Source organism: Lycorma delicatula, chromosome 8, assembly GCF_047948215.1.
Source record: "Lycorma delicatula isolate Av1 chromosome 8, ASM4794821v1, whole genome shotgun sequence".
NCBI classification, from domain to species: Eukaryota; Metazoa; Arthropoda; class Insecta; order Hemiptera; family Fulgoridae; genus Lycorma; species Lycorma delicatula.
In genome coordinates, this window is record NC_134462.1 from 87,829,823 (window position 1) to 87,843,740 (window position 13,918).

Sequence of the window (13,918 nt, forward strand, 5' to 3'; positions counted from 1 at the left end):
AATTAAAAGAGAATCCTATTTCATAATAGCGTGTTGAGGTTTCAAAAATTTATCCTCAGTTATTTAATATTTCTGATCACACCATAAATAAAATTCCACATAAACAGGATTTATGGAAATATATACTTTTTTATATAATTAGATAAAAAAATATTTCTTGACAACCCCAAGAATGTTAAAACTTTGCACAAGGAGAATGATCTTTTTAAAATGACAGTTTGATATGATTAATGTTAATTTAAAATACCTTATCATCATTATTACATTGCTCCACACTCAGGCATATTTAAGAGAAAGAGGTATAAAACCTCTTGTTTCAAACTTTCATGTTTATTATTTTCCAAATATGTTATTTTATGTTTATTTGTGGTTTTGTCTTTATTTATAGTAGTAATATTTTAATAACTGGATGATGGGTTGTGTTTTTGTGTTATAAATAATATAAATTCTAAAAGAAATGCAAAAAGTAAGTTGATGCTATTTTTCCTTCTTTAACTTTCTTCATAATGATAGCATGCTAATTAATCCAAACACAGAGTTTTTTTTTGTTTATTTCTATGTTGCAGCTACACTATTAGACCAAACCCATCCTTTAAGTAATCGATGTAATGTGAGGTTATTGTTCTTTGGTTATTTTACAATTTTCTTGTTACAAGTAGTATTTTGTGAAAGTTTATTTAATTTTTATCACTAAGTCATATTTTATTATTTTTTTGTACTGTGCTTGAATGTATCATAACGGACATAACTCGAAGAAAGCATTTCAAAATTGTTTTTCTTTCTGATATTCACAAATTAAAAAAGTAGTTTTTTTTTTTTTAAATAAACTTACTTTTTATTGAATAATATCTGTACGAATGGATTAATTTGCATGCTACTCTGTATAGTAGAATAAGTTTTCAGATATACCTCAGTCTTTAAGTTTTTGAAATGTTTATTACACATCAATAGATAAATAAAAAATAAATTCCTTTTTTGGTAAAATTTAGCTGATATACATTAAGTAATGGAGAGTATTAAGTTCCATTTTTTCCTGATACACTTAACATAAAAAAATGTATGATATTTATTTCGTGTGTGTATTTTTCTTATGTTTAAATAATAATTGAAAATAAATATTTCCTATATTGTCTTGTTAATTTATTCCTTTATTGTTTAAATGATTTATGGTAACTATAAAAATTGATAACACGAAAATTTGTACAATTGTAATTATTTTTGGTGTGATTTTTAATATTGTATTCTATTTTTCAATTCTCTGAAAAATATTTGAGTGATAAAAAGATAAATAGGCAACACAATATAGGAAATTTTTTTATTATTATTTTTTTTTCTAATATTAAAAATGAATTTCAGGATATATTATAAAGATGTATTATTTAATTAAATAAAATTTTCGTACTGATGGATTAGCAGCAGGCTGACCATTGTCAACAATTCTTTCACCTGTATTTATATAATATACAAAATTAAAAAAAAAAAAAATTGTTTATGAAAGCTAAAAATCACAAAAATATGAAGATTAATAGATTATATTCTTATCTTTTAGCAACAAAAATATAAGTAATAAACATTAACTTATTGATAATAAATTTTACATTTATGTATGTTGAATGACATATCTAAAATGGTATAGATGACTAAAAGTGAGTTACTAATCACTGCTGAAATTATAAACACATTCACAACAATACCAACCATCAGTCCTACTAAATATGAGGCGTGAAATGGATTCCTGTTGTTTTATTTATTTATAAACATAATATTGATTTTTATATATGAAACGTCAGAAAACAAAATTATTATCTATTTAGGTAATAAAATAGAAAAAGGAAATTTAAAAAAATCTTAAAGTATTTAATATCTATTAATTTTACAACCACTATTGGACAGAAAGTTAAGTATCAGTTACAAGAATAATAGTATTTACATTTATATTAATGATAATATTAATAAATGAATTTTAAATTGAAATTAATAATATAAGAAATTAAAAAATTTATAATGATAATTTTATTCATATAATGCTATATAAATCTGTTAATGTGAAGTGTCAATCTGTATAAATAAACAAACTTTCAAATAATAAGCAATAAAAAATAAAAGTTTTACATTATTTATATGTAAAATTTTTACATACAAAATAGTAAATAAAATTACAAAAATATATGTTAAAAATAAATTTACCATATTGCTTATAAATCAGTTAAAATTATAAAAGTTAAAAACTATTCTGTAATCATAAATTTAAATCTATGGTGGAATCGTAAAATGCAACGTAATTATTGCAGCGTCATTGTGGATTTTTTTTTTTTTTTTTGTCTTCAGTCATTTGACTGGTTTGATGCAGCTCTCCAAGATTCCCTATCTAGTGCTAGTCGTTTCATTTCAGTATACCCTCTACATCCTACATCCCCAACAATTTGTTTTACATACTCCAAACGTGGCCTGCCTACACAATTTTTCCCTTCTACCTGTCCTTCCAATATTAAAGCGACTATTCCAGGATGCCTTAGTATGTGGCCTATAATTGTGGATACCACCTGATTATTAAAAAAAGAAGGTTTTCAGAACATTATTCTTTTAAAAAATAAGACATTTCTTCAACGTAACTGAGCATGTTACTAACTAGTATTCCAGTTCACCACAGAAGAAATTGTTCAATTTTTAAAAAACAAAAATTATTTTACTGAAATTAATCTTGTTAAGATTCATGTTATTCCTTTGTACTGTTAAATTATATTTAAATTCTATTAAATAAACCACCTAGTACAGGATATTGAGATAAGATGTATTTTACCTTAATCTTTCATGAAAGTACTTGTGCAGGATCCCACATCCTCAGTCATGATTGAAAAAAATTGCATTTTAATTTATGTGAGTCCTGCTATCTTGTGCAGTTTTTATAAGACTGTCTCCCTCAAACACTGATGTTTATCAAATTGAAATTTTGTTTGTATTCATAAGTCTTTTATAGATTATATTTATGTTTTTCTATATTAATTTCAATTAAATCTCATATATAATCGAAAATGAGTGGTTCTAAACTTTTTTATAAATGATAAAAACAAAAGAATTTGCACAATGTTTCTGAATTAAACAAGGATACTATTAAAGAAATTGTATAAATATTGAATTAAATAATACAATTTAAAATTACTAAAAGCTTACGATCACTCTTGATTACATAAGAAATTTAATTGAAATTAATATAGAATTACATAAATATAACCTAAAAAAAGAGTGATGAAATACAAACATAATTTCAGTTTGATAAACCATCAGACAGTGTTTGAGGGAAACAATCTTATAAAAACTACAACAGATAGCAGCATTTGTGTAAATTATATGCAATTTTCATCAGTTTTTTAGTATTTTTATTATGCAGTAATGGAATTATTTCAATCATGACTGAGGGTGTGGGATCCTGCAAAGGTACTTTCATGAAAAATTAAGGTAAGATATATCATATCTGAATATTCTGTACTAGGTGGTTAATTTAATAGAATGTATATATAATAAAAATTATAAATATAGAAGTACAATTATAAATTAGCATAATTGTTCAGCTAGATACAACAATAGACATTGAGTAATTTGTTTATCTACTTTGAAAGTAGAACGTGTTAAGCAAATTTGATGAAGGAAAAAATTTACATGTGATTGATATTGGATAAAGTGGAAATTCCACTATGCTACTAAGAACTACAAAGACTAAGTGTTTTAGAATTAAATTTATCATGCCATTAATCTGTTTCTATAAATGTATATAATAAACATTATGACTTTTTTTTATGCAATTTATAAGGGATGCTAACTACATTGATCCTGGAATTGCACATTGGGAAAAAAAAGAGAAAGATCATCCTGAAAAAGAAGAAAAACAATCTGTGACTGCTGCACCTGAATCATTCGCTGATAATACCGCATCTGATCAGCCTGAATCATGTATGTTCCATAAATATACATTAGTAATAGAATATATTTTTTTAGTGCATAAGTTGTTTGTTTTATAAAAAGAGAACTTGCTGATACCCATTACCTACTGATTTTTTCTATATGGGGAGACAATTCTCATGCTGTTAACAAACAGCATGAGAATTGTCTCCCCATCTTTTTTACTCCAATCTATGCTTACTTTAATTGACTAACTGAACTAATGGTTAATCTGACAGAGATCTACAATTAATGTTCATTCCTTTATTATTTGTTTATAAAGCAATAATCAGTTGTGAACCGACAAATTTTAAAAAAAATTTTGACTCATAATTATAGTCAGACACACAGACTTAAAAACCTTGGTTATTGAATTTGTTTTATTTCACTTAATTTTCATGAAGTTGAATCTCTTTAGATGGAATTAAAGAACAATAACTAATATTTTTTGGGGGTGTAATGTAATATTTAATTTTATCTAAATATCAGTAAGATAAAATTATCAATTAACTAGTAAGGAAATGTGTTAAAACTTCTAAAATAGTTGATTTACTCTGCCTGTTTTTCTTGTTCCTTTAGTTGCTGTTATTTGTGTAAAGAGAAGGGCCATTTCTTTGAACAAGCTGTATGTGTTTAATTTGACTAATTTCCTGTTGTTCTATGTTATTGGGCATGTTTCCTGCAATCAATGTTTTTGCTTTCAAAATGTGACATCCTTAACATTCATATATCAATTTTTACAACAAATGTATGATGCAATTAAAAAATTATAATTATTAGTTTAACTTATTTCAATTCTTTGTGGTATAGCTCATTTAATTTGTTTCACTTTGTATCCTTCAGTATTTATTACATTATAGTACACAACTTATTTTCTTCTCTTTTTTTCTTTCCACGTCACTGTATTTTATATATATTCTTTTGTTTGTATTTTAGTAGATTAGTATTCTACTAACTGCAAAGTATTAAGCATAGGAATAACAATAATATCCCTAATGTTTTAGTGAACAAAAGATTGTGTCAGTTTGACTATAACCCAAAAAATGGAACTAGTAAGTTTGTGAAAATTTCTATAACAACATTATTTATGTAATTTATGACCTATTTTAATTAATATAATAACATATCATGCTTATGTATATCTGAAGTTGATGGAGAAATAATGCAACACTACTATTTGTTGTGATAAAAATAAAAAAATGCTGAACCAGAGTTTAATGAAAAAATATGTTTCTCAAATGAAGAATTTCCTCTCCAACTTTCAGTAAATTAGTTCTTTGTTTTAGGACAATTCTAGTTACACAATGTACTCATCCCTGAGTTACTAGGAGATGTTATTAAAAAAATTATTTAGCTGTTTGAACCTGTTTCTCCTAAGATGTCTATTGAAATATTTATGGTTTGAGATAAATAGATTTGTTAATGTTATATAATACTGAATGAAGTCATTTATACACTTAATTCACGCACATCTTGTTTATAAAAAAAAAAAGTTTAGAAATCTGGGAAAATGATGACCTACCTGCTGATATATTAACAGAAGATGTAGTTTTTATAAAGAAAACATGAATCCAGAATAAAATTTTGACTTGTTTTATTATAAAACATTTCATAACAAAACAAAAGAATCTTCACTACTTTTGATTTTTTCAAGTTCTGTCTTCCTCATGTCTATTACAAGCTATTAATAAACAAAAATAATTATCCACTGATGTAAATTCAAAACTCACATCTAGCTATTCAGAAAAAAGTAGTGCATGGACAAATATCCTTTGAGGTTAAACAGCATTTTTATTAATAATAGTATCTTAAGAATTGAGTAAAACAATGTTTCTCAAACTGTGGGGCACATCCCCCTAGGGGGGTGCAAGCATATTAGAAATAAAATACTATTAAAAAAATTATAATTTACTGAAAGGAAATCAAAACAAAATATATTCTGACATAATAAATAATGAAATACACATTTACACTGATATAATACACTTATAAATAGTTTTGTATCAGTACTGCACAAAGTATTTAATAATTAACTTATCAGTACTAAATTAAAAACAAGTTTAAAAATTATTAGCGACTCCCTTGGGCCTGTTCAAAGGAAAGTTTTTCGAAAGAAGGTTTAATATTAGAAATAGACTCTCTGAGTTCTTTTTCTATATTTAGTTGAGCTCTATATTTTAAAAGCAGCCACCACAGAAAATCTGGTTTCACAAAGGTAGGATGATGAAAATGTAATAGTATATGAAATGCTCTTGTTTTCAGTACAGAAAACTCATCATCCACCCCTGCCTAAAATTCAAAGAGTAATTTATTATTAAATTGTCTTTTGATTTTGCCACATGCCGTGAAGTCTATGAAGATTTCTTCTTTGGCAGTTGAGAGCCCTTTGGGAGTATTTTGAAATGGATCTCTAACCCGCTCATAACTTGCTACTAAGTTGTCATCAGCAAGAAAATACTTTTTAAAATTCTTTGCCAGCATGGCTATATGATTTTCAACGGTTACAAAAACAACTTTCACACGTCGCTCTTCAGCCTTGTAAGTTTTAACACATTCATCCACATTTGCATATTTTTAGGTTTTTTGCTTTTAATCCCTGTTCCACAATTCCAGTTATCTACAAAAAACATTAACTTTATCACCCATATCCAACACATGTGTATTTGCTCCTTGGAGTTGAAGATCCAAGTTATTTAATTTCTCGAGTGTCGACCAAGTAGCTCAATTTCATCACAAATAAACCATCTCGAAACTTCTTGGCTTTCACTTTCAGTCGGTTTTCCTCTTCTAGATAAATGGCAATTTCATCTCTTAATTCATAAACACATTGCAAAGATTTCCCGCATGATAACCATCTTGCCTCGCAATAAAATAGTAATGCTGAATGTACTGCACCTATATCTTTATAAAATGCAGAAAAGATTCTTGATTTTAGAGGTCTCATTTTTATATAATTTACTACAGTTACAACGATATTCAGACCAAGACTCATTTCTTTGGAAGCCAGAGCGTCTCTGTGGATCAAGCAGTGTGTCCAGACACACTGTGGAAATTTTCGTTTCACAAGTGCTTCTATACTTTGGAATCTTCCAAACATTGAATGAGCACCAACGGTGCGTATTCTGACGCAATTTTTCCTCTCCATGTTTGCCTTGTTTATAAAATCATTTAAGATAGCAAATAATGCGAGTGCTGTTGCTTTAAGTTATATTGGTTTGCAGAAAAGTAGTTCTACTACTGCTGACATTCCATTACAAAATCGAACAAAGGCAATGAAGTGAGCACATTTTTATTGCTATCTGGTGCCTCAAGCTGAATTGAAAACAATTTGTCACACAACGTCCCAAGAAACTGATGCTGTACATCTTCAACTACATCACCAATTTGACAGGCAACACTATCATTTGAGAGAGGTATGGACTGCAATTGTTTGGCAAAATAAGCTCTCCCCCAATGGTGTAATGGTTTTTACATCTGGCTATTTTATATGAAACTTTGTAAGAGGCAAGTAAAGCTCTTTCATTCACAGACAAAGTTTTTTTTTAAAAAATGATGTTTGCTTTTCATATGATTTTAATTCAAAGAATTTTCGGGGTTTGTTAACATACTCACTATGAAGTGTTTCAAATGTCGAGTTTATTAGGTTTCGTGCTGTCTGCTGCCAAAATTTTTGAACAAATGACATACAGGGGCCTTTCTTCTTCATTTACTAAAGTACTGGTAAACTCAAAATTTAGGAATTCTTTGAGAATATTTTCTTGATTTTATTTTCAAAACTACGCTTGCCTGTGCATTTGTTGATGCTTCACTATCGTCTAATGTTCACTTATGCCTACTTAGAAATTTATCCATGATTCTGTATAAATCTACTGCCGTGAATATTTAATACCATGAATTGCAGTTAATATGCAAATTACAACATACACATTCACGATAGATTCGATAGCAATAGAAGGATTGACTCGACTGAGACTGGCTGCAATTGAATGAGGTGCAGCATTTATACATGTTTGTGCAGACGTTCCAGAATGTTCGAGACAAATCAGAACTTATCACCAAGCTGTGAGAATGTCCAATATGGTGAACGTAAGACAGAGAGCAATGGAGAGGCATCGATTCTGGTTTTATCAATGCAGCAGATCAGTGTTGCCAAATATCAATAAATTTACTTATTCTTGGTAATTTACAAGTTTGTTATTAAGGTCGTAATATAGCTTTAGCATCAAAATACTTATTGTATACATTGTTATTGTAGGAGAGGGGGGTGCAATGAAAATGATGATTAAAAATTTGGTCGCAAATATTGAAAGGTTGAGAAATGCTGGAGTAAAATTTAAGTTGGTTAATGCAGTTTTTAATCAAAGATATGTTAATCTATATTGAAGTATGTCATGTCATTTAGTTCTGAATTTGTTAAAAATATTGTGAAGTTCAATAAGATTTCTAAAAAGAAAAAGCCTTTGATAAAAAATGGTATTGAAATGCATATTACTTCATTCAGGTCATAAGTAATGTGTCATAAATTATGTTTCTTCTATTTTTTTCCGCCATCTTCTACCAAAGGTCAACAGCCATCTGGACAATTAAAAGTGTTCATGGTGCTCTTAAAAATTCCTTTGATGCACAATGGAAAGTTCACTTAAATTCCTGTGTCATGACATCATTTCTCTCCCTACACCTTTCTACCTTTTATATTCATCTAAATTATTACTATATTTTCTAGATACTATACTATATTAGATAGTATACTGAACTAGATACTATATTTCCCCCTTAATATTGTCTTACATATTAAAATTTTCTTTACAGTTACCATAACTTCCTGTTCATTGTAAATCTGACCAGCCAAAAAATTGATTTACCCACTTCACCTATCTCAGCTATAAGCATTCTCTATTATGTCCACATTTTAAAAACTTCTACTTTTTAATACAATGTTATTAAAAAAAAAAATTAAAGTAATAATGACGGGATCCATACCATACAATAAAAGTTTATGATCATAAACTGTTTTCAGTGTTGTCTTCATTATTATTGAGTTGTGTATCAAAATATGTTGTAAGCTTTTATATAGTGTGTTTTTACAAATCACTCGCCTTCTTAATCACCCACTTTAACCTCATTGCCATATATCACCATAATAATAATAATACACATAGCATGGATCATAAATTTTAGGAACTAAGGTTTGGAGAAATTATGAAACTTCTGTCTGTACAAAATTTTTCTCAGACCCTCAGCACTTGGTCATCATTCAGTAAAGATTTCATTCGCTTTGACTTAATCTTGCAAGTTTCTCATCCTTAATTTAATATCTAGACCCACTCCTAACCTAGCTATTACTCATCTAATTTTCACCTTATACTTCACAAATTCATTTATGAATTATTTTATTACATCTTGCATTCCATGTGTTCAAAAAATGAATTGCAGATTTGATCTCAGAATCTACAGCTGGATTTAGCTTAAACATATTTAACCTGAGTAATAATAACAAAGCACAAACAAATTTCAGTGAAATAATTTAGCTCCCCATGAATATGTGTAAATATATATGTGAATATATCAAGATATATTCTCAAATGGAACTTGAACTTATTTTATTGGTCACCCTTATAATTATAAATTTGACACCATTTAATAGAAGAAAAGTTTATTCAAATCAGTCATTTAAAAATATATCATTTAAACCAGTAGATGCAATAAGTTTGTGTAAAATTTATGAGTTGTTGAGTCTGAAAGGATTATTTTGAAGAATTAGGCCCACTATATAGTTACTATTTAGTTAACATTAAAAAGGTTGTGAATTCACCAATTTTTTGGCTTTTCTCTTTTTTATTTAGGTGAAAGGAGAGAACGCAGAAGCAAACGAGAAACCCAAATGAGATTCATGAACGCAGATTATGACGGTAGGTTTGGGTTAGATGAAAGCGAGGAGGATGATGAAGAATACTTTGAAGAAGATGATGATTCTGAAGATGAATGGGTTGCCTGTCCATCAAAGCGAAAGAAAAAACAGCAAAATGTTAACAAAAGAATAAAAAAATTAAATTCATTGACTGAACAAATAAAATTTCAGCCAGAGCAACAATCTAATAATAACAATAGAAGAAATAATTCTGTTATGCCTCCTAATGAAATAAAAATAAAACAAGAAAATATTAAGACTGAAAAACAAGATTATATTAGAATAAAAAGTGAAGCGGATTTAAATTACGTGGAACCAGTGAACTTAAAACAGGAGCCACCATCATATCCTGTAATTAAACAGGAAGTGAATGTGCCATCACAGACTGTAGTCAGGACATTAGTTAAATTAACAACACCTGTAAATAAAGTGCCGATAAAAAAATCATTGTCACCGGAACCAGAAGTAATTTGTATAAGTGACGAGGATCCTGATTCACCACCTGATGTTAAACCAATAGTTGATGACCTGCGATCTATTAAAACTGTTGACTGTGTAGTTCCTTTGGTAGATCAAAGGATAGGACCTAGGCCACAATATCAGCAGGGTGGTGTTCAAAATCAATATGTTCCCCAATATCCTAGTAATAGTAATATGGGTGTAACCTACACCACTGCTAGAGATAGTAATCAGATGTACGTCAATAGTATGCCACATGTTTCTTCTTATATGCCTCAGGTAAGAGGAAGCCCTCAACAACAACAACAACAACAAGTGATTCCTCCAGTCAGATCACCCGCCCGACAGACAGTTATGTATCAACAGAGTATGACTTCACCTACACTAAAACAATCCCCTCAGTCTTTTATAAATAACTCAAAAAGTAATTTACCATCTAATTCATCTCCACAAGCTAGAAATAATCAGAATTTTTATATTAGTCCACAGAACAGTAAAACCATCTCACCCAATAGTAATCGATCATTTGTTAATAATTCTAGTCAACAGCAGTTAAATAAATCTCCTGTACCACAACAAAATTTTATTCGCAGTCCAACACCAGTTCAGCAACGTAGCCCTCGTGCAAGTGGTCCTGCCAGCATGCAAGCAATTCAATCACTTTTACCGCCATCACCTGGACGTGGTCGTCCAAGATTGCAACAGAATATTAGAATGCAGACACCTTCACCCAGAGGAAGTTCAGTTCGTTCCATGTCACCGCAACAGATCAGTAATAAAATCGGTTCTTCGCCTCAGTCTATACTAAGACAGCGATCACCACTAGTTACCCAACGGAATGTTACTCCACAGAGAACACCTGGTACGTCTTATAATTCTCCTTCAAACACTAGATTTCAAACTAATAAGGCCACTAATCAATCTCCAGCACCACAGGCAAAAAGAAATCTTAGTTTTAATTCACCAACAAGACCGGTTAGACAACAGCCTCCAGAACCTCCTTTACAAATAATTAATACTGGTAACATTATTAGTAAAAATGCTACTACAGTTGAAGGTAAATTATTAGTTGGATTAACTGATGATGGTAATTATGGTTATCATGTTGTTTTACCAGATGGAGGAAAAGTTACATTAACGAATTCACAACTTGCAGAGCTTAGAGCGAAAAATGGTGGCAGTTTACCACCAAAAGTTGGGGTACCTATGGTTCAAAGCTCGGATTAGTTAGAGTAAATTATGCTAATTTTTTAAATAAAGACATATTTTTTAAACTATGAAATACTATTTTGTTACATTGTATAGAGACTGAATTATTGAATTGCTTTTATTTCTTTTGTTAATTTTTTAGCTTATATATTTGTAAACTTGTATATTTTATAAATGACTTGTAAGATATAATTCATCAGTATGTTTGTGTACATATTTTAGAAACAAACCACATTAGAAGTCCTTTCATGTTGATGTCTTCATTTTCTCTTTATTAATATCATGAAATTACTGTTTTAATTCTACAAAATTAACTAACTTTGTAGTTAAGCTTAAGCGATTTTTCATAATTCTTGTAATTAGTGATTTCTTTTTTTTTTGTATACATCAAAAATTAAATTTTTTTTCATGCTATTGCATTAAAGTGTCATTTTTTTAAATTTATTTTATATATTAAATCTCTTATTACAGATGATTTATATAAAAAGAAATTTCACATGTACTGTGAGTTTGTTTTTTTTTTTAATTTTATCTATACTTTTTTTTATTTTGAATCATTGAAATAATTATTTGGAATTAGATTTTTTTGTTTTTATGTCAATTTTCTGAAAAGTTTCATTTATCTGAAGTACATTGATTATAAATTATGAAAATTCTTGTATAAAATCTTTGAAAAATATGAATATAACTTGTATAATCATACATACATGTGGATGACAACACTTTTTCAAATCTAATCAAATAGTTTTTAATTATAATAAATACTGGGGTCATCCAAGAAGTAAATACCTTTTGCTATAATAAATTTAAAACAATTTTTTTTTTAATTTTACATTTATCAATTTTTTTGTTGCTAGTTTTATCTGCCACTTTACAGTTTTTTGACTTCACATCACTTCCAAAATCACTGTTGTCTAGAAAACAAACTAAAAATCTCTGGAACAGGACTATATACCATGTGCTTAAATACTTCCCAGCCAAATTTTTGTGTTAATTGGGAAATTAACAGCCAAGTAAAAGGTAACCATTATCCTAAAATAATATAATCCTACTTACAGACTTCCAATTCTGCCTATTTTTGTATATATTTCCCAATGCAATTTGTGATTTCTCCCAATTTTTTTAAAATTACAAGAAATCTTTAGGGTAGTTTTTTAAATATCAATAAATAGTTGTTCTAATTTTTTAAATGTAAACTTTTATAACAAAATAGTTGTTCACAGGTTAGAAAATACTTTATCTGTATGTGAAATAAAGTAGTTTTCTTTTGCAGAGTAAAATGTATATAAAAAAAGAAACTTTATTGATTGTATTGTCAGTGATTCATTTTACAATCTTTCTTACTACAAGAGTGACACTAATAGTTTTATAATAAAGGATGGTGTTGTGAGCTGTTAATTGCTTATCATTATAGGAATTTAATTACGCTTTACAATTAGTATTTTTTCAGAAATTGTTCAGTTTTATTCTTTAATTTGCCTAAAGAATAAAACTGAATTTATTCTTTAGGCTGAATAACAATTATAATTACAAGTAATAACAAAATTACAATTTCATAGAAATTGCAATTTTTTACTCAAAATGTTGGCTATCCTTATTGCCTTTTGTTTCTCCATTTCATGTAAAGTAACACTCACAGTTGCAACATAAGTATTTAATATACCGGAGCATACAATCAAACAGAGTTAATATAAGTGATATAGGTTGTTGTAAACCTAAACAATTTTTTTTTTTTTTATTGTGTAGAAATTAGTAGTATAGTCAACCCTGCTGATCATTTAAAATATTTAGGATTAATTTGAAAATTTTAAATTGGTAAGCCTGCTTGAAAACAGATAACATTGTTCTGTTACACAATAGGCATAAGATCTAGTAAAAATTATTTTTGATTATTAATGCTTGCTTACTTTTTCTGTATCTCAGATTTTGCTTGTCTTTTTTCAGTTTTAAAGGAGTTCCTGTATGCCACTCCTCTGATTGGCTTTTATTTTCAGTAGTTTTATGACTGGTCCATGACACATTATCTGTAAAAACACAATTAATAAATTCAACACTTTACAGTAGTTGATGAACCCATCCATGCATACTGCTTTTTACAAGGTGCTTGCTGTCAATTTTGTGAGAGACCTAAAAATCAGAAAATTAACTATGTAATTCATCAGTCTTAAAGCATTTATCCTGACACGTTTTTTGTCAACTTTTTTGCTGTAATAAGAAGAAAAGATAAATGATTATCATCATGAAGAAACTACCTTCCTTTGTCGAGCCATTTTCTAACCAGTTTGTCAATAACCTTATCCCTGTATGCTTCTGTGATTTATGTATACAAATTTCTTGAGAGAAAGTACCACTTATGCATTTAAAAACCAGATCACATTCTGAACTTTATATCTGGTAATCTTCTGT

At 28.5% G+C, this 13,918-nt stretch overlaps 1 protein-coding gene across 4 annotated transcripts in view; it reads left to right on the top strand.

Moving 5' to 3' along the window:
* The window catches only part of LOC142328739 (uncharacterized), a 131,455-nt gene extending 119,685 nt beyond the window's left edge, over positions 1-11,770 (top strand). For all 4 annotated transcript variants that reach the window (XM_075372724.1, XM_075372723.1, XM_075372725.1 and 1 more), the window contains 2 exons: positions 3,809-3,948; positions 9,780-11,770. In XM_075372724.1, the coding sequence (XP_075228839.1) occupies positions 3,809-3,948; positions 9,780-11,530 (1,891 nt within the window). In that variant the 3' untranslated portion in view covers positions 11,531-11,770. The remainder of the gene's footprint in view (positions 1-3,808; positions 3,949-9,779) is intronic.
* Positions 11,771-13,918: the final 2,148 nt, after the last annotated feature.